This window comes from Hirundo rustica, chromosome 8, assembly GCF_015227805.2.
Source record: "Hirundo rustica isolate bHirRus1 chromosome 8, bHirRus1.pri.v3, whole genome shotgun sequence".
Lineage (NCBI taxonomy): Eukaryota > Metazoa > Chordata > Aves > Passeriformes > Hirundinidae > Hirundo > Hirundo rustica.
This window is the reverse complement of record NC_053457.1, coordinates 6,419,445-6,441,479: the sequence shown is the minus strand read 5'-3', so window position 1 is coordinate 6,441,479 and position 22,035 is coordinate 6,419,445. Positions and strand designations below refer to the sequence as shown.

General features: G+C 46.2%; 1 protein-coding gene across 3 annotated transcripts in view; it reads left to right on the top strand.

The window, feature by feature from the left end:
- Nucleotides 1-22,035, top strand: part of ARID5B (AT-rich interaction domain 5B) — a 115,038-nt gene that overhangs the window by 1,240 nt on the left and 91,763 nt on the right. For all 3 annotated transcript variants that reach the window (XM_040071190.2, XM_040071189.2, XM_040071188.1), the window contains one exon: nt 12,909-13,134. In XM_040071190.2, the coding sequence (XP_039927124.1) occupies nt 12,909-13,134 (226 nt within the window). The remainder of the gene's footprint in view (nt 1-12,908; nt 13,135-22,035) is intronic.

Sequence of the window (22,035 nt, the reverse complement as noted above, 5' to 3'; positions counted from 1 at the left end):
TGCGCGCCGGCACCCTCCGCCGGCGGCCGCGCAGCCCGGGATGGGGCCGCGCAGCCCCGCACCGCCCCGCCCCAGCCCCGAGCCCTCCCGTTATCTGCCTCCCAAATTCACTGCTTCAGTCTGTGCTCTGGGGCGGGGGACGGGGGAGGTACCGGGCGGGGGGCTGCGAGGATGGAGAGGGTTCCCGAGAGGGGAGGGGGACGAGGTGTTCGGGGGGAACTTCTGCGGGAGATGCCGAGGGGCTGGGTGCGAGGGGCGGCTGTCCGCAGGGGGCTGTTTTCGCAGGCACGCGTGGCTGTGGGTGCCGGCGTAGCCGTGTACCCGCACACACGCGTACGCAGCCGAAACGCGTTTCGGAGCCGCCTTCGCTCGCTGCCACCTCTTCACTTTAATTTTCTGTGCGTGCCGCTGAGATAAGGGAGCCTTTTCCTAAGAATCGGGGAGATGACAGTGAGCAATGGATGCTCCGAGATTGCCCGTGGTGACTATTTAAAACTGTGCCTCTGCGTGTCTCGTGCGTGTGTAAAATGAAAGATATTTGGAAGGGAGGGGGGTGGGGAAAGGGACACAAATCATTTTAATACGCCTTAATGATCAGCTCATGTTACTGTGGTAGGAACATCAGAGAAAATTAATCCTACCGTTACGAGTAAAAACACCGCGCCGGTACGAGAGTTCTCAGCTGCATGTACCTTCCTAATAATACGCACGATTTTATTTATTTTTACATGCTAACACCGCTAGTAATTAGCCATGTGATTATACTTGCGCGTTTCGTTGCGGCTTTAACTGATGTCATTCCGCATTATTCAACCATATGAAAACAATTTTCAATTAAGATAATGGCACGCCTTGAGATTATGCAAATGCCGGCCGTATTGTGTAGAATAATTATGACAAATGTAAAGCAGGTAAAAAGTTTCCTAATGCAGTTGTGTTTTACACCCCGGTGATGTCATTTCCCCTCTGGCCTAAGTTAGTCATTCATTAGCAGAGTAGCAGCAACAGCAACAGCTCTGAGTGATACTTCTCTGGCAGGGAGCCTACAGAAACCGGCACTGAGAGCCAGGGCCTAGAGAGGGCAACATAACACTCCCATTAAGAAATGTACTTTGTTTTCACTTACTCCATTAACTTGTTTATAGACATTGGAATGATTTTTTATGATCGATTTTTAATAGTTTGGAGCGATCCGAGCGGCGCTTGGTGATGTGCAGGCAGCAGGGAGACGAAAGGCTGGGTGCTGGCTGGGTGGGGGTGACCGCTCTCCTTGGGGCGCAGGGGCAGCTGTTTCCCCTCGGCGCCCCGAGGTCCCCGTCCCTTCGGTAGATGACATCGGCGTCGGTCCCCAGAGGGGCAGCAGGGCTGCCTCTGCGGTCACGGGGCTCCCTGACTCCGGACTGGGCTCCTGCTGCAGGAGGAGATGTGGCTCTGGAGCCAGACGCGGCTTATAGCCATCAGAGGGGACCTAATTTGTGGCGTGGGACTGCTGAGGGATAAAATACCTCATCTTGCATTCAGGGAGCAGGGATGGAGCGAGCCAGTGCTTAAGCGTGTACTGCGAATCCGCGGTGTCCGAGGCCGAGGGTGACAGGGGCGCTCGCTGTCGCTGAAATCGTTGGTGAGGGGAGCAAGTGGCTGCATGGCAGGCTTGTGATCCAGCCCAGCGCAGATTTAGGCACCGTCTCCAGCAGCTACCTGCGCTAGTGGCGTGATTAACAGAAGCAGCTGGCTGCCTCTTTTCCATAATAGCAGCGCTGACACTATGACAGTATTCAGCTAGTGGCTGTGAGGAGGGAGGAGAAGCAAGGAGGGATGTAATGCTTCTGTTACTCAGAGATTTCTGATGGCGTATTTTATCTGATTGCCAAATGTTTGAGCTAATCAGCAATAAGTGTAAATATAAGTCTTTTTATAGCCAGCTGAATTCATCATCCAGATTGAAATGTAACCCCGACTGCTGCTAAAACCGGATGTTTCTGTGCACTGCCCACATCCCGGGAAGGCTCAAGCCCAGGTGTGCTTCCACTTCAGTACCCTTCTCTCCACCTAAGGCTCAGCATCGCCATCACCACAGCGGAGAAAATCCTTTCCAATGCCTGGAGCTGGCCAGAGACTGTTTCCCAGGGGGTCTCAGTGGATGGTGAACATGGGATGGGGCTGCTCACATGCAGCAGGTACGGGTGCTTCTGACCCTGATGCTCATTGCATCCCAGGGATACATGCATGGAGAGGCTGGGACCGGCTCTGGCATCACACTCAGACCGGGGGTCTTGCTGCACGGGAACAGTAGGAGCACTTTTGTAAGAGCACCAGGGCCTGTGAGGCCACTGTTAGGTGAGCTTGAAGAGTTTTGTGCTACTTCATTGAAAACTTTGTTGCAGCTTTGAAAACACTGTGGCCTGGGCACGCTGCTTCACACCTCACCATTAAGCCCAGACACTACAGGAGATGCAACGCTGGCCAGAGAGCGAGAGCAGCCTTCTGTCTCTTCCCTCCAGCAGGGAAGAAGCAATTCTCCTCCATCCCTACAAGGCCATTGCCAAAACAGAGTCTTTTGCTGGAGGAGGTCACCACCTTGCCTTGATTTTCTCATTCTCTCTGGTCTGGTGCAGTCCCCTGTGTCACCTTCTGCATGGGTTGGGAAGACCTCCTTGGTGGCAGGTGCCTCACACAGGGGTCAGAACAGGCTGCTTGGAGGCCTGTGAAGCTCCAGAGGGTGTGCCTTTAGGGGCACCCCGTGGTGTTTGAAGCAGTTTCATGGGGTGCGTGTGGAAAGCAGGCCCCCAGCTTTGCTGGCGCCCAAGTGTGAGAAGCTGTCAGAAAGCGCCTGCCCAGTCCCCCTGCAGAGCCCTGGTCCTGTGGCATTCAGGGGGCGGGAGGTGGGCTCACCCTCCAGCTCACAGGGTCTTGGCCAAAGCCTCCTCCAGCTCATTTACTTCCCTCTGCTCCAAGGGGTGGTGTGGGGTTGCGGAATGAGTGACCTTTGCAAAAGCAGTTGTAGAGCAAAACGCTTGTTAGTGCCTCGTGCTTTCATGTTTTTAAAGGTGTTGGCATTAATTAGACTAGGCTTAAAAATCTATTTCAAAGTTGATACTCATTATATCCAGGGATGGTATTTGATGTGATGCCTACAATTCCTAAAAAGCCCTAAACGAGCAACTAACTCGTTTTGCGTGGGGTGACGTTCCCTGCACTGCCCTGCATCGTGGCGAGTGCTGCTTCCATTGAGGCCGGGCTGTCAGTGGGGATCTGCCTTTGCTTCATTCATCGGCAGCAAAGTTTACTACGAACTCATGTTGATTTCATCTCTTCTCCCAAACTGGCGATCTGATGCAATGCTTTTCGCCTTGCAAATAATCCTTACTCATGCAAGTAATTTACATGAGTAAGCCTTGCTCATACAGAGGAGAGGAGAGAGCTAGTTTCCTGTAATTATTTCCCTAGAAGTATTTTGCATTTTCAGACTAATTGGGGGAAAGGAAAAAAAGAAGTCACTCCATAAACGTGTGTCATTTATAATTGCAGAAGAGATTCTTCCAGAAAGTTAAGGGAGTCAGTGGGTTTGCTCTCTCTTCATTTTGGGATAGAGGCTGACAGCGTCCCTCAAAAGCCCGGTTCGTTCTGTAGGGGCTCTCCACTTGTGGGGGTCCTACCCCAGTGCATAAAGGTTGGCCCAGGCATGGTGTCTTATATCAACAGTGCTTTATTGCCACCCCCCTAGAAAAATGTGCTACTCCCTTTGCACAGTAATAGATTTGGGGTTTTTCACAGACGTAGGAATCTGTGCGCTCTTATTTGAAATGAGAATAGCCCTGTTTTAGTCTCCACGGTGTGTGCCTTACGCTCGTATCTGTCAACACTGCTAATGGCAACACGTTTCAAACATGCAGATTATGATTATTAAAGGGTGCTTTAAAAATCATGCTAATAGCATCAATCTCCAATGTACACTTGCTCAAATTAATTCAGCTTTGGAAATCAGGCACACTGTAATAGCAGTGTTAGAGAAATGGCATTTGTCATAAAATATCGTGGGTTTGGTAATTGCATATCCACTCTGTATATTTTTATCTCTCTCGCCACCAGTAGCATATGCTGGCAAAGGAAGGAGAGGGCAATGATATTACTCAGAGGAGCCACATGTTGCTAGCCATTAGCCAGCAATCTGGAATATCTGGTCATTTAAGTCAGATTCCTTTTAAAAAAAGGAAAACAAAACCAAAACTTTTTATTTTTTTCCTTTCCTCTTTCCCTCCCCTTCCCTGCGCATTCAGATTGTAAAATACACCCACTGCTTTCCAGAGTTGCTGTTCCCAGTCTGATCGGTGGCACTAAACATTAAACTCTTGTCTTTGGAGAATAATAGGCCTCACATGGTACACCCTCAAGCATGTTGAGATACTGTGCAGCCTGTAAAATAAAAATGTTCTAATTGTGTCTTTTAAATAAGCATAGGAGTGAATTAATTAGACTATATTTTGTCTTTAGTTGCTTAGTTACACAATAGTATTCCTAAGCGCAAGTAAGATAAATTGGCTCTTTTTGTGCTGCTTGTCCCTTAATCATAATTACTGTATTGCTCAGGAGAGTAACGCATACATAGATTCTGCATTTTTAATAATATTCAAACAATACGCGAATGATATAGAAAGTATGTTCTGATTCAGGCTTTCGTATGCTTTTATTTGGGAAGAAGTTCTACTGCTATGGGAGCAATATTTGCATTAGTTGCTCAGAGATGTAGTTCTGGGAAATACATAATTGAAATATTCTTGCAATGCTTGTTCTAGCCCTTTCATTCGCATTCATAATAACAATGCCTTGAGTCTCTGAGCAGTCATCCACTCCTGATTTAAGAGCTTTTTCTCTTTGTGCGCGCGTGTGTTTGTGCGTGTGCAGCGTGGGCTCACACCCAGCGTTAACCCTAGACGCTCGCGTGATTCCTGGTGTTGTAGCGAGTTGAGCTTTTTATTTGTAGCTAAAACGCAGTCAGAAGGTCAGATGAACATCGGCATTTTATGGCACGAATCCAATGACCTTAATGCTTGGCAGGCGTCCATGTTTCTGTGCGAAGGTGCCAGGGTTATAGATAATAAAAGAGTTTGTTTTCATTTTCTGGATATTTTAATCTTTCTTTGCAAAGCGTAGCCTCAGATTTGGGGGGACTCGGGGCTGCTCCCAGGGGCCAAAACTTTAATGTCTTACTGGGTTGTTGAACGTTAGCTGCTTAATGATGGGCAGATTGATACAGATACTGAACAATGGAAGGTTCTGGCAAGAAACCCCCTAGACATGCTCAGTGGATGTATGTGAAAATTGGCTCCATTGTTCTGCTGTATGAAAAGCAAGTAAATTATTTACAGATATTTGCTAATTAAAGCACATATTGTTTTACCAGCACAATAGTACACAGTATAACAAAAGACAAAAGAATAAGCTTGCATAATTTAAACCTGCTAATGCCATGTACTCCTTGTTAAGAAAAAATATAATTATGTAATCTATGAGGAAAGCTTCTTGTACTGTAACTGTAGTAGGCAAAATTAGGAACGAATTACTTGTCAACTTGCCTAAACTAAAACAGCTCTTTGAGATCTGTGAGCTATCTGACGGGAAAACATTTTGACTGAAGCCTATTTTCTATTTGGTCAGAACTTCTATCTGCAATGACAGATATAAATTCAATTTGAACCCCTGGCTGCGAGTGGGAGGAGGGAGAAAAATACACCCCAGTCACAAAGGAGGAGGCTCACAGTAGAAATGTCATGTCTAACTGCTCGCAGTCATCCCTCTGTGCACCCCATCTTCACCCCGCTTCTGGCCCCCGTGTACCAGCGCCCCAAAAAGCATCCTACAGAGCCATGGCAGTGTTCTGCCCCGGGTCCTTCTGCATGTCTTGCTTTGGAATTACTGAGTCACGTGGAAAATGCCGCTTGCTAATACAAGGGAAAGCAAAAACCAAAGGACTTCACGTGCTTCAGCCATGTCCTTTAACTTGGACTTTTCTCTTGGTTTTGGATCCTGGCAGAAGGGATGAACGCATCAGTGTGAGTTTCAGACAGCTCTCTCCAGCTGTGCTTAGGCTGGGGAAATACCTGTCACCTGAATTTAACAAGATCATTATAGCCCTTTAAAGTAATTAGGAAAGGATTAACAGATGAAAGGTTTTGCCTTGGCCTCTTTAAAATTCTCTGGTGTGCCAGGTAAATTTCTGATCTATGTATGTTTCCCTTCTCAAGGCTCTCCCCATAGGTTCGTGGGTGGAGAGCTGTGGTCTCTGTAGGTCCCTGTGTGTAGGCAGCTCCAGGGAGCAGGTCCAGGCCCCAGCGGCCAGTTGTGCTCCGCAAATCCTTTGGGATGCCTCTGTCTGCCCTGGGCTAGGGCATGCATGAGGAGATGGTACCAGATGAGGCACTCTGGGCAGGGTCAGGGCAAAGAAAGCTGCCTGTGCCAAGCTCCGCGGCTCTTGTCAGGCTCCCCTGTCATTCAGTGATCCCACCTGAGGAACAGGAGGAGCAATTCCCACCTGGCAGAGCTGTGCCCCGATCCCCAGGTCTGCAGCATGCTTACAAAGGTTCTGCTGGAAGAACAGGGGAGTGTAGGGCAGGAGAGTCCTTCCTGTGCCCTGTAAGGGAGGCTGAACAGGGCACATCCCAGAGCCAGGCCTTTTCCACGACACAGCCGGCTTTTTAGCCAGTTTGTGGTCCTGCAGTCTTAAAAACTTCACTGTGTATTCCCAGCCTACTGCTGGCAGCAGGGAGACGGGACCTCTTTACTCCAGAAATGCTCGCTGCCTCTTTAGGGCTGGCTGTGGTCCCTGAAAGAAGTGCTGCTTTTAGGAGATGCTTCTGGAGACCTGGGTTCAGGTTCCTGAGTGACTTTGGGTGAGTGGGTCAGGGCTGAATTGAGATGACCCGGTTTCTGCTGCTGTCCCAGAGCCCTGATAGTATCTGTATGGCAGAGAAGAGCTCTGGACTAAAGACTGTGATCAGGACCTTTTGTTTTGGCTGTGCCATCAAATAAAGCTGATGGTACTTCCCTCAATCATCCAGGTACATGCCTTCCCGTGGGAGAGGTGCTTATTGGCAGCAAGCTCCCTCCTTCCCTTCTGCATGTCTTCCACATGACCCCCTGCTCCTCCAAGGGGTCTGGAGCAGGGATTGCTGGGTCCAGAACTGCCTTGTTAGGTACACGCGGTACGGGAAGGTCCTTTTCCCTTGACTTGCAAAAACCCTCAAATATACGTGGGGTGTAAAACTAGCCCAGAATAAGAGAGGCCTTTATGCCCAAATGAAATAACAGTTCTGTTATCCCCGGTGAATGCAGTCCTTAAGAGTCACACTGAATTTTTTGCTCCCGCGGATGAATGTGTTTCCATCGTCAATGTACTGGGGTGTAAAATCCGCGTCCCCGGCTATCTGCTGTGCTAAAGATTTCACGGAAATGGCTTGAAGATGTTTTCTAATGCAAATCATACTGATCATATAAATGACAGGCAGTGTCTCCTGTAATTATCAGCAGGAGTTTTTACATCTCGATGTTAGGAGACAGCCAAGCAGGTGTTTGACTCGCTCATGCCCTCCAGAATTCCTTAAATGACCTCTGGAAGTACTGGAGTGAAAACAGTCTTAGCCAACATCAAAATTTTGAGATATCTCAGTTGCTGTAATTCTTTTAAGGCTGCCTCAGTGTCTCTAAAACATAAATCTTTCCTAGTTATTGGCAGTGAGTGAGGAGTTGTGACGTACCGTGTGCGGGTGTGCAGTCAAGATGTACGGCCTCCCTGTGCTGCCCTGTGACTCCCTGCCTTGTAAGAGTTAATACTTCTTCTAAAAAATAATTATCTGCTTTAAACTATTATAACTACCTGACCTGTTTCCCTGAATATGAGTATTTCAACCATCTGCTGAGTCAGGCAATACAGCATTCTGTGCTTTCACGAGGCTGTGATGGTTGCTTAGACAACAGTGACATAATATTTAAGCATAATGGCTCTCGAGAAGATGCTGTCCTCTTCTCCCTGGATGACTTCTCTGGAAATGCAAATCCAGTACGCTCTTAAAAAAACAAGAGATGGATGAGAAGGGTTTGTGTCACCGTCTTTCTTAACCATCTCCCCATTTTCTATTTGATAGGTGAAAGAATTGTACTTTGCTTGGAAGTTTTGTAAGACATGCTAAAATTACAGGCTGGCTAGATAAACATTTTTATAGAGGCAGCTAAAAAAGTGCCTCTTTCTATAGTCAGTGCTTATTTTGAGATTTAGACAATATTGTGGCTGAGGCCATCGATCCAGCGGACCACTGACCAATTGATCAGATCCACCTGATAAATCTCATTCCTGAGCAGAGTTGAAATCTGTGCTGGTTGTCTCTTCTTGCTGTAGCGGGAAAAAAATGGTAATTAAAGACTTAACTGTGCAATGGAGACTTCATAAACATATCACTTCAGAGCATAGCTAATACACGATGAGTTGATTTTGTATAGATAGAGATATACATGCACTGTTTGCGACATGGGTGGTTTTTCATGTTTACACAGAGATATAATTATGAATGACATGAAGGTTATACAGCAGATTTCTTTAATCTTCTAAAGGTTTGTTAGTCATGTGTCACCGTGTACCTGGTTTTTATATTTTCAACATCTGTATTCCTTTGTCATCTCATTGAAGGGGTTTCTCTAGAAGGGCTGCAGCTGTAGACGGTGAGGAGATAGTTTGATACCAAATGGGCGCAGGGGCTGCTGTGGCTGGCAGAGCTCTGCATGTCCCAGAGCAACTTTTGCTGTGAGGCAGGGCTTATCTAAAAGGGAGAAGGACCCTTTCGTCATCTATTGTTCAAAACTCCCCCCCAAACACCACAGCAGTTTGGGGCTGAGTGTTTGGAAAGGTTGCATAAGAACGTGTGAAAGCTTGGCAGGGCAGATCGAGATTCCAGAGCTGGTGAGGTCGTTGGGTGACCCGTGTTTGGGCGGTGTGGCGGAAGGGCAGATGGCTCTGGTGTCTGCAGGCTGCCGGGATGTGGGGAGGACAATCCCGCGGGAGCTGCCCGCGGCTCGGGCCCCTCACAAAGCCGCGAGTGCCGTGCCCCGCGGGCTGCCAGCGAGGGTCGGATGAGGCGCCGGGGTAGAAATGCCCTGAGGGGAGATCCCGCTCTGGTGGGATCCGCGTGTGCAGCGGAGGCCTGCGGTCTGGCCTGCAGTGTTTGAGGGGCTGGGAAGAACGTGGACAATTCTGTGTGAGTTGGGTCAAAAGTGGGTGGTGAGGGAAGGGAGCGGGTCCGCCCAGCCCTGCCGTGTGGCGGGCTCTGAAACGCTGCGGGGGATTTTCACATTTCCCGCCTAAAAGTGAACTAGGCCCCTTTCCCTGGGGCCACGGTGGTGATCGCTGGCAGTACAGGGGGGGGACAGGGATTTGGGGCCAACCTGGCGCCCTTAGGGACAGGGATTTGGGGCCAGCCTGGCGCCCTTAGGGACAGGGATTTGGGGCCAGCCTGGTGCCCTTAGGGACAGGGATTTGGGGCCAGCCTGGCGCCCTTAGGGACAGGGATTTGGGGCCAACCTGGCGCCCTTAGGGATAGGGATTTGGGGTCACCCTGGCCCCTTAGGGACAGGGATTTGGGGCGAGCCTTGTGCCCTTAGGGACAGGGATTTGGGGCCAGCCTGGCACCCTTAGGGACAGGGATTTGGGGTCACCCTGGCCCCTTAGGGACAGGGATTTGGGACCAACCTGGTGCTCGTAGGGACAGGGATTTGGGGTCAGTCTGGCACCCTTAGGGACAGGGATTTGGGGCCAGCCTGGCACCCTTAGGGACAGGGATTTGGGGTCAGCCTGGCGCCTTTAGGGACAGGGATTTGGGGTCAGCCTGGCGCCCTTAGGGATAGGGATTTGGGGCCAACCTGGTGCTCTTAGGGACAGGGATTTGGGGGTCAGCCTGACGCCCCTAGGGACAGGGATTTGGGGCCAGCCTGGCACCCTTAGGGACAGGGATTTGGGGTCAGCCTGGTGCTCTTAGGGACAGGGATTTGGGGCCAGCCTGACACCCTTAGGGACAGGGATTTGGGGCCAGTCTGGCATCCTTAGGGACAGGGATTTGGGGCCAGCCTGACGCCCTTAGGGACAGGGATTTGGTGGTCAGCCTGGCATCCTCAGGGACAGGGATTTGGGCCGGTCTGGCATCCTTAGGGACAGGGATTTGGGGCCAGTCTGGCATCCTTAGGGACAGGGATTTGGGGTCAGCCTGGCGCCCTTAGGGACAGGGATTTGGGGTCAGCCTGGCGCCTTTAGGGACGTAGCTGCTGCAGGGGTGACCAGCTGTCTTTGGGGACAGAGCTGGTGTAGAGGTGACTGGGTGACCCTAACGAGGGGCCATCAGCTGTGGAGGGAGGTTTAGCCCAGAGCTCTTGTCCCAGCACAGGGACAGCGTGGGTTCCTTCTGTGTTTTGTATTTGTGCTGGGCTGCTCCCTGGTGCCATCCTGGGCACCCCTTTGCACTCTGTGGCTGTACTTGGGGTCTTTCTTGGTGGTGTTTTGTGGAGGGCTCGGGGGGGCACAGAGTGTTCTCTTTGCTGTGTCTTTCTTTCCCTGGCCCCTCACATCGCTGTGGGGATGCTGAACACCCCATGTTCCCGTGGCTGGATGTGCTGCTGCCACAGGAAACTCCTGGCTGAGGTGTGCTTTCCCCAGCTCCCCAGAAGGTCGCTGCTCCTGCCTCTGCAGTTCCCCCTCCGCGGCAGCCTGGGCAGAGCACACCAGTATCGCTTCACCCTTGGTACAGTAGGGCCTTTTCTTGTTGGTTTTTGTTGTTGTTTTTCCTTTAATTCTTTTTTTTTTTTTTCCTCCTGTGTACACATCATGTGCATGTGTGCGAAGGTTTTATTCTCAAAAACAAGTTTATTCATTGATGATGTAATAGCGATTGTACTTTTCTTTTGGTTAATAAATTGTCTGCTCAGCTTACTTTGTATGCCAGCCAAAATTAGTCATACCAGTTCTTGGAAAGGATATGAAGAAACTAGTAATTGAAATCATAATCATTTGATCATGAGAGCTGTTTGGAAAATAATATTTTAACCAGAAGCATGTCTGATCTCCAAGTCAGGTTTTTGTTGTTTTTTGGTTGTTTTTTTTTTTTAACTGCCGCTGAGTAGATTTCTCTGGTATGAAATATTAGAAATTGTGTAGTAGCTGGTGATGGTATTCAGCATCCTAAGAGAGGACTTCATCCAGAAATTGCTGAGACTGTCTGCAGGCAGGCTGATATTTATATATATGTATTATTTTTTTTCCATCCTGACATTTAATAATCACTATGTAATAGCTATAAAATGCATAGCAACTGCAGCTTTTTTATTTCAAGTGGATGGTGTAATGAAATTGGGTGAAACCATCCATTGAAATTGTACTTTGTAGTACCCAGTGCTTGTTTACAAAGTATTGACGTTTGTCATAAACAGAGATTTAAAGCATCACTGTTATTGTTTGTTGTTTGGTAGAGGCTCTTATGCTGTGCAGCGATAAAGGAAAAGATTTTATTACAAGCTTGCTTAGCATATAAACACGCTGTTCACTTCTGACCAAATATTTGTTATTGCACTAAATGTAATGAAGGTGCCTGCTTATAAAACAGTTCCGTATTATATAAGGAAGAGTGGAATATCAGATCTGGTTTTTTTACTAGAATTACTTCAGGTTTTGTATTGTGTGCAGCTTGTCACAATAAAGCTTTTTTTTTTTTTTTTTTTTTTTTTTTCCATTGAGCAGTATTTTATTTCCTGAGGAATGTGTTCAGTGGACAAAAAACAAAACACAGAGAGAATCAATCGTGCTTTCCCCTTTGTTTAATAACTCAAAGCATTTCTCTCCCCTTTGCAAATACTTCTGTTTATTTGAGAGAAACACTGGATTCTGGTTTCTTTATTTCAAGAACCTGTAACCTTATTTAGTGTTAGAAATATGTGGTGTGCAAGGTGTGGCATACAGCCAGCTCTCGTTACAACATAAATTATTTCTGCTGTTTTAACCGAAAAATCTGGAGTGTATCTTGCTGGATATGTATGTTTGTTTGTTTATTTTTTGAGGCTTTCTTGATCCCTTCCGCACTGGAGTCAGCTGTAAAATATGCTGCTTATTCACCATGACTGAGAGGAGTTGATTGTTTCCTGGAAGGTTAAAATCCACCAATTAGGACTGTTTAATTGAGTGTATGTTCTGGAGGCTAAACTAAGTTTAAGTGCTCTTCTTAGAATGTATGTTTTAGGAGGGGGGAAAAAAAATCACAGTTCTGATCTTGAAAAAGGTTTTAAGAAACATGAGAATGTGCAAGTTTCTTTTGGTGGGAAGCACATTTATGTATTATTTCTTTGGGGATTACATCACAGTTTTATTTAATTTTAAGGACAAAAGTTAAATTCAATATTTGTGTATAAGCCAAGGGAAAATGTACCATAAACATAGGAATTTTCTGGTGAGTCAGAGTTCCAAGAATCTGAGATTTACTTAGTCCATTTATTTCAGGACTAACTATAACCATTAGTCATCCAGCCATGAATTTTTACATTTGCAGCTAATTGTACCTAAAAAGCAAACTTTCCCTCAAGGCTTTGGGGAATTATACAGAATGTGATTTGGCAACCTGCATTTCAAATGCCTTTTAGGATCATTGGCCTGGTGCTAGAGATTGTCTTTAGATCGTGTATATTTGCTTCAAGTAAACAACTAATATTTCCAGTTAGGTGGCAAGAGAAATAAATTAAGCTCTAGCTATTCTATGATACAGAAAAATTACTCAGCCTGCAGCAAGATAAGCTTTTGCAGGAGCCAATGCAGGAAGATATTGCTGGTTTCTCAGTCATCGGGGAGCCCAGAGTGACATCTTGTATTCTCATCTGATCACTTCTTGCAGGATGAAGTTATTGCTGTTTCAGAAAAAGTTACTGTGAAGCTCGAGGACTTGGCAAAATGGGCACAGTCCGATTTCTCCAAGTGGAAGTGTGGTTTCCGGGCTGAGCCGGTCCAGCCCATGGATGTGGGGAAGAATGGGCAAAAAGAGGCCTTGACGAGATACAGACAATCCACACTGAACAGTGGCTTGAACTTCAAAGATATTCTGAAGGAAAAGGCTGACCTTGGTGAGTATCTCTTACTTTCTCTTGTGGGAAGGGGCCTGTGGGAGAGCGCCTCTTGAATGCAGATGATCCCGATCCTGCCACGCCATTGCAGATTCCCAAGGTATGTCTGAGCCTGGGGCAGAGGTGCGGTGATGAGATACCTGTGTGGGATGAGCGGTGGTAGTGAGTGAGCTCATCTCAAGCTCCTTGCAGACTGGTGTGGGGTAACTCTGTGAGACCTGTCTACATGGCCCCGAGCGCTGCGGCTCAAACCCTGAAGATGCACGTACAAATAATTGCCACAGGCTCTCCCTGGGGCTCTGCAGGCTGGAGGATCAGGTCAGAGCTGTACACTGTGGGGACAGGAGGCTGACATGTCTTCCTGAGGCCTCCTGTGACAGGCAGGGATGAGCAAAGGCCTTTCACTTCTCATGTCCCGTTTCCAGAAGCTCAGAGGTGCTCCTGGTGCTCGTCCTGACTCTGTGTCTCGTTCAGTAGGGATGTGTCCCTTCCATGGTGTTTCCTTCATGCTGCTGACACGCGTTGCTCTGCGAGCGCCCCGCTGTTGCCTCCACACGTAGGCCTGTGCTTCCCCCCGTTTGTTTTCAGAAAGGGAGTTGGTAGCGCTGCTGCTTTGGATGGTTGCAGACAGGCTTGCAGCTGTGGGACTGCTTTGTTGCCCAGGTGCTCACACCTGTAATACCTGTGGTGGGTTCCCAGGTCCAAGGGAGCTGGGTCTCCTGTTGGTAGACGTGCCTGTTCGTGGTATCAGGACCTTGGACGTGTACAGCTGTCAGAGATGGCACTTCGGAGTGCCTGCATACCAGGGACATTTCTCTCTTTGGCCAAGTTTTTAATAAACGTTACATGTTTGAAGAGCATCAAGTTTAGACCATAATATGTGAAAAGGTAAGAAATTCAAAGCGAAGCCTGATGCATTTGAGGACGAGCTTCTGTATCTATGTGAACAGGAGTGCAGGGCCAGGTTCAGTTTTATAGTGTCGTGATTGGTTGGCATCGAAGCCAAGTTACGTGAAGCTGAAGATCTGTCTTGAAAGATTTATCTTCTGCATCTAATTTTTCTGATCTTATCAAATGGTGAAGTGATTTTGTCAATCTCACATTTTACCATTGGCTATGTAGGTTGGAAGATTAAAGTATAATTGGAAGTTGATCTTATTTTTCATTGCATGTCCAGGAAAAAAGTAAGCTATGCAATTCTTTCTCTCTTTGCTTTTTTCTGTGGTTTCCTCTAGTTCATAATTACATGCAGTAATTTTCTGTGCTATTGCCCTGGTATTTTCTTTACGCACTAGATTTATTTGCATTTGTTTGTTGTGTCAGAACAATCTTAATGTTTTTCAGACAGAACTTTTGTGTCCTAATGTTTTCTTGTTTTTGTTTTCAACAAACAAAAAAATCCTTGCGGTAAGTTGTGAAATTGCTATTATCTACCCTAGGAGCCAGAGAAAATTATCTTTAAGCCCAAAGCTTATAGTTGCATGTTAAGCCTTTCAAAGTAGGGGTTATACTGAAAACGCTCGTGGAATGCAAACTATACAGTATAATTTTGATAACCTCACATTCTGACGTTGCTCTTTTTCAGTTGGTGGCTCTGGCTTTATTGTTGGGTTGGGGTTTTTTTCAGTAGAAAAGGGAATTTTGGCTAATGTTTGGTTATGACTGCTTTTATCTTCGTAATGACTGGTTGACAGGAGTGAAACCAAAGGTTCACAAAGACCTGTAGCTGGCTAGATACATTGATATAGACAATTGATCCAGCCTATTAAGAGAATCAAAGAAATTTCCGAAATCTAGTATTGAGGTGATTTTTTTTTTACCTTTTGAAAGAGCCAAGAAATTAATCCTATTGTGCTTCCTGGATGTGGCACAAAAATTCAGAAGAGTGGTGATCTTTGAAGCTTGTGGAGCAGCTCTGGTTGGTGTGCTGTAGGCAATCCATGAGCGCTGGTGTTTGTCTCGTCCATGGCGTTTAGCACCGACGAGACGGAAAAGATTTACTTCTCTCATCCTGAGTGGTTGGTCAGGGTTGACATTGCTGTGGGAGTTGTTGTGTCCCTAGCTGGAGGCAAAGGCAGGAGGAAGATGTGCGGTGTCGGAGGCATTTGAGCTGCTGGTGTTGTCTCTTCTGTGCTGTCAGATGGCAGCTTGACTGCCTGGTAGGACATGTGCCCACGGATCTTTTCCAATCGGCGGTGTCCCACCAACAGAGCAGCGCTCAGCTGCAGTGATCAGAAGATTTATTAGCAATATCTTCTGCAGCAGGTCTCCAGCACAATGGGATGGGGTAGTCTTTCCTCATAAAATAGGGTTGTATGCTGTAAAAGGGGCGCAGTGCACTGTCACACAAAGGTCCTTCACGTGTTGCTGGTGTTTAACCCTGGCTGTAGATGAGGAAGTTGCTGAACCAGGTGTTGAAAAGGCCTAGATAAACAACATGATCTCCTGGACCCCTTTTCCTATGAAATGACATGTTTCCATTACAGAAAAATCCCATAAAAGTGAGTAGATTCTGCAGCTTTTCCTACTAGATGTTTTTGGATCAAGCTCTAGAAGGTAATAGGAAATTATATCCCTACCAAAGAGCTCAAAAAAGCTTTACAGAAGAAACAAAATCAGTTTTCACACTTTATCCAGGGGTGGTGAGGAGTGAAATAACCCGGATAAAATGAAAACATGGCTGATACAGAACCAGAGAAGTGTCACTGTGCAAACATACTTAATTAAACACGTTGCTGCTGGGAGTGGGGCAGCTTCAAACAGCAACCAGGCAAAAGGGGGCCTCATGTGAGCGGTGTGCACCCTGTGCCATGCGATCAGTGGCTCGTGCTTAGCCAAAACTAAGGCAACACCTGGTTAATCCACAACCAGTAGAAACCATGAATCTACAACTGAAAGTCGACCCTGAATCAAACAAGGTGGTTCTGTCTCCTTTTTTGTTCTCTCTTTCTTCTCTTTTGTTCTCTTCCCCCTCTTTTCTCTTTTTTCCCCCCTTCTTTCTTTTCTCTCTTTCTTTTCTCTTTGCCTTTCTTTTCTGCAGAAACTGTTGGGGATTTTTTTGGTTTTGTTTTTGGTTTTTTTTTTTTTTTCTGTAAAATGCTGCTGTTTTTATCACTAGTGAATTATGCAGATCTTTTCCTTAGGACTGTATTAAATAAAAGATCTCGCAATAGCATTTTTTTTGTGTGAGCTTCGAGATTTCAGCCTGAAAAATTATTTTTAAGAATTATTTCTTTCTGCCTGTTGAGATATTTATGTTCTACATTCTCTCCCTTTCTACAAATACGTCAATACTGAATGCTAGCAGTTTATGTCTTAAGACTATTTATAGCTTTCTGAATATTTCTTTCAAATGTTGGGGAAAAATAAAGAGTAACAACAATGCAGCATATAAAAATAGAGTTGCTCAGGAATGTATTATTCATAATGAACATGAGAACCTGTTTTTCCAGAAGAATTGGTCTGATAAAATCATTCACTGCTGAGGCCGCTAGTTATTTATTTTTGTCTTTAGAATTATTTAGGGAATTTTTCTTTGTAATAAATGGACTCGTATACCCATATTTGGTAAACCAGTGGGAAGTCACCAAATGAGGAATTATTTCATTTTACAAAATGTTTAACAACTAAGCAATGTAAACACTATCGGTTAAATATGGCAAAGTTGCATATTTGTATTCCTTGGGCTATAGTTCGAAAAGAATTCAAATTATTTTATATAACATTGCTTCTTGGAGACTTCCTTTAAGTGAAGTATGAAAGCTGCAGTGTAAGCTTTATTGGCCTATAAATATGTCATTATAGTTGGACTACATTTATATGCTTTGGATTGTTGTTTAAGCCAAGAAAATATGTCTCTACAGGTTGACTTTTTATTGAAACCCTTTGAGGCATACAACAGAATGTATTTTAGGCCAAGGTTATTAAAACAGCATTTTCATTTTTGCTGCAGACTCATTGTCAATTATGCTGCCACAAACTGTCTGTGGATAGGCAGTTATGAATGGTTTCATCTCTAAATGTGTCTTTAGAAAAAGAAATAAAAGATAGAGGAGTCAGAGCTGAAATTGAGAGAAGAGACTGAGGGAAAAATGAGTGATATTAGTGTTCACCAGCTCTGTTGGTTTGGGTTAGCCTGTGCTTCGGCGCTGCCTGGCTTTAGCCATGGAACAAATGGCCCCTGTGCCTGTGCTGGGCCAGGGAGGTGGGAGCTGCTGCCATGGCCAGGCAGTCTGCAACCCTCTGGCTCTGGCATGACAGAGGTCTGGGTTTGGTCCCCGAGCTGGCATTGCCACTCTTTTTATCCATCCTGTGAGTATCACGCCATAATGAGCGGTTAAGGTTCCTGCACTGGCAGTGTTAGTAATGAGATGAGCAAGTTCTGGTGAACTGAAGGGGTTTTGCTGCACTTACTTGTTTGCTCAGGTCCAGCAAGGGGAAACCCAAAGAAAATTTACCAATGAGTCCTGTCCTGTCTTTCACTCCACACAGTCATGCATTTGAGGGTGTAAAATCAGGATCTTTGTTCCCTGAGAAACCTAGGGAAGTCAATTACTGCTCCTAGCTGAGGTGTATATTCTAGCAGTCACACTGAGCTAGTCTGTAGGTGGTTTTCCAGCAACTGTTTCCTACTTCTCTTGAAGTAACTCCTTTGACCTCTCCAGAGGAGCTTGGCTGGGCAGAGCTGGGTGCTGCAGGACTCGGTCACCCTCTCGTTTTCTCGTCTTTACCAGTCTTAGAATTTGCACATCTTCACTTGGAAGGTTGCAGTTCTTTGCTGGATCTTGTGTTGCCACACAAATTGACTGATCCACAGCCGATTGCAGTGATTTTGGAAGAACAGGCGGAGCGGGGATGAGCTGTCTTTTTGGAAGGTGCCAGTTGCACAGTTACCAGCCCCAGTGGGCTCTGGGCTGTTGCATGGGACTTCCAATTTCACTTGCCAGTGGCCTTCCAGCAGGTGTGACTTCACCAGATGAAGATTATCAAGTTATTATGTAGTCAAACTGGGACATTATCAAAACTGATAATCTGCAGCTGTAGCATGTTCAGACACTTGCGGTGACTTCTCATCTGGCGCTGACTCTCCTTTTTCATTGTTTGTCGCGTGCTGCTCAGTTCAGGCTCACCTGCATCACTTGATGCAATAATTTTCTGACCAACTAATTGTTAGCTATTTAGAGTGCAGCCACTTTGCATACTTTGTGCCTGAGTCATGCCTCTCTTCCCCTCCCATTCTTCTCTGTCTGCGCTCTTTGCCTCTTCTTGTGCCTTCCTGTCCCCACTGCCCTAGCTGAATGCCATTCTGATCTTGATAAAGCTCCTGTAAGTGTCCCATTATCCCATTTTCCCCTCTCTGCTCTTGTGCACCGTATGTTGTTTTTTTGTCTTGTGGGTCAGAGTGACCTCTCTAACTCATTTTAACCAGCCCAGTTGATACCGTTCTTTTGCCATAGATGAGGCTATTACATGACTCGTCTGTTGTGCTCCATGGAGCCTGAATGGAGAAGGACGGCTCCCTTGGGAAAAAAGAGCCTGTGGACTGGCTTTTTGTTCTGTTTGTGCAGCTTATAGCACATGCCAGCGCTACTGCAGCAGGACAAGAACACCAGCAGGCTGTGGAGCAGGAAGCTCTGCTGGGATGACTGTTCAGAGAGGCTGTGGAGCAGGAAGGCTTCATTTGGTTCAACACCTTCTTTTGGTTTAATTACTGCTTACCTTTGGTGTTAACATGTTTGGGATCAGAGATAACCTGAGGTGCTGAGCAGACAGACAGAGATAAATATTTGTTTTATTTTTGGTCAACCAGTTGGTTTAACAAATACTCGTTGGCTTGTTGGCTTCAGTTGTTGGCTGCTTTTTAGGTGCTGAAAGGTGATGCAGTTGTTAAGTCCAGTGTGATTCCAGTAATTCAGTCCTGGAGATGACTCTATTTCAGTAGCATTTTGGGGCTCTCCCTCCTCAGTTGCCCCTCTCTCTTGAGCCACTGCTGCTCTCCTCTGCACCTTCCTCCACCTCCCTGGAAGGAGGTTGGTGGGATCCTTCCAAGGTTATCTGCCTTTCTTGAGGCACCTGTTTGCCTGAGCCGTGCTGGGATGTTTTAAGTGCTATTAATTTCTTCCTTTCGCTGAGGAGAGCCTACTTCATTACAAAGGGGGAGTATGAGAGTGACAAAAAACATTTTAATATGTAGTCCTGGCTGTGGAAGCCTCTCACTCACCACTGGATTGTGCTGAGCCTCATCTATTTGTCATTCTTGAAAAGTTTTAACACTGCACACCTCAAACTTCAAGCGTGCCTTATCCAAGAGATTTGGATTTCTTATCAAGCTTTGACCTACCTTCCAGCTTTTATAAAAATGAGGTGAGAGCATCACCCCTGGAAATTGATGATGTGAGTATTTTGTTCTTAGAGATGTGGAAGGAATGCCAAGAAATGTAAGCAAAATCCCAGGCAACCTCCCTCTTGGTAGCCCCTTACTCACAGTGGCTGTTCACCACCCACCCTGTTCCTGCAGCAGGAACAAGCCAGCATGATTATCAGAATTGTGCTGATAGCAGTTGTCACTGTGTCAGCATTTTCAATTATGTATTGGTATGACAGGGCACTTTGCCTTGTGTAGAGCACAGCCATTTGCAATTGCCGTTCTGGTCTATTCAGAAACATCAGAGAAGGAATCACTGCTACAAACCAAGAGGAGGAAGAGTTAAATTTTACTGCCTGTGAAGCTAGAGAACTGCCCCACGCTCTCTTAAAGTCCAAGTTGCAGCAGTTTGCACCATCAGTAAGAGTTTTGTTGCAGCCTCTGGCTGCAACAGGATAGCCTACATAATTACAAAATAAATAGATAAAGAAATAAGGACCATTCACAGACAGTGTCAAAGCAGCCAGTGTGGGATAGTGTCCCTTTAAAAAAGTTTTACGGCCTTTTTTATTTTTGTCTGTTTTTAGCACCGGGATTGACCTTGCCAGGCTGTGTAATAACCCACATGTGTCTGCTCTCCAGGATTTTTTCCCTTCTAGTCAGTGTTGGATCTTGCATTTAATTCTTACTGACCATGGGTTTTTGTTCCAGTAACTGGAAGCGTGTGTGTCCTGGTGCAGTGCTGTTGTGCTCTGAATCTGACTTTATCTCAGTGTATGTTTTTTTTTCTTTTTTTTTCCTTTTTCCTTTTTTTTTTTTTTTTTTTTTTTTCCAATCACTGGTTTAGAGGATGCTGATTTCCTCTCCAGCCTTCTCTCTATCTTTCATTCCTGCCCTTATTGTTTTTGGGTCCCAGTGGGACCCCGTTTGGGATGTCTATTGTTTTCTGTTGCTGCCCTTCCCTTGCCCAGCACCATGGAGGGAGGTGATCAGTGGTCTCCTCTATGTGCCATGGTTGTTGGTTAGAGGTGGTGATCCCTCATAGATCACTGATGCCTTTTTCCTGCATTATATCCTTTCCACACAGCCAAAAATTAGCTGAGTACCAAGATCTGTAAACCCAACGCCTGTGTAATGTTGTGGTACAGTTGGGTGGGCACCAAGGACATCTTTTTCCTGCCTGGCTGCTTTCCTGTGCTGTAATTCTGTGCTGCTGGAGCCCAGAATCATGCAGTCATCTTTGACTCCAAGAGCTCCGTTAATCACGTCAGAGCTGTCTTCACAGCAGCCCATGAATCACAAATCTGCCTCGTGACCTGTGTGGCTGTGCTGAGATGCTCGGGCTCTTCTGTGGGTGCTGTCGATACCATGGCCAGATCTGGGTGTCATTTCCCACAGAGGGAGAAGGAGAAAATCCAGACCACATTTATTCACCACCTCCCTTCCAAGTCGTCTTGAGTTGCTCTTTATTACACCCATGCCCAGAAAGACAACTGGCCCTTTGTTTATAGCCACAGACCGGCTCCTCGTTATCTGTTTTCCTAAGTATCCTAGTCCGGTTCTGACTGTGTTGCTGTGGAAAGGCCAGTACTTGTTTTCTGAGATACAATATTCAGCTTATAGATGACCTGTCTTGTGTTATGGGAGGTTTTCAGAGAGAGCATCCTTTGTGCATCTGAACTTAGAGACTTCTTTTTATTCCTTTTGTCTTCTTTTTGTGAAGTTGTTTGGTAGGACAGAAGTACACAGGAGCAAAACTGTCAGTGAATGGCCATGTCAGCATTTATGGAGATCTCAGCAACAGCAAGTGATGTCCCCTCAGCTTGCCAAGGTGGACCTTTGCTTGGGCAAGCAAGGGAAAGTGGGAGGTGGGAAGAAAAGGAACTTGTTGGACAAGATTGTGGGAAGGGGCTTGGCTACAGCAGCTGAGTGGGCAGTAGCAAATGTGCCTTCCCAGCCCAGGGATCTCCTCCAGCACTGTGTATCACCTTTGTGAGCACCAAGTGGGCTCTGTGGGTACACAGGAGAAAACTGTGGTTCTGGCAGCTTTGCCTTTGTTAACTGAGTTTTAAGACTCTCTATCAATTCTGACTGCTTAGTCTCTTTTGTTAATTTGGGTCGTGCTTGTCCTTGCTGGCTTGGTGATCCTTGTGTGATGAGAGCACTGATAGATGAGGGTGTTTGGGAAGGGAACGGTTAAACCTAGTGTGTGTATAAATTGGAGTGTGGTTTGTGGGAGTGGGTGATAAAGAAAGCATATATTTAAAAACTCTAACAGCATGAATTGTAACTTACTGGGTAGGTTTTGTATTAGAGAACCTTGCGCCGTAACCTTTATTTACTTCATTTAGTAAAATCTGTACCATGTAAAGTAAGTTCCTCCTTAATTTTACTGCTAATAATAATTTGCTTGTAAAAATGAATCCTCAGCACTGTAAACCTTCAGCTCGAGTCTGTCTTGCTCTGTAACATTGTGAAGGGCAAATAGTTAATGGCATAGAGAAGCTTTTGTTAGTGATAGGTAGTGTGTATGATTT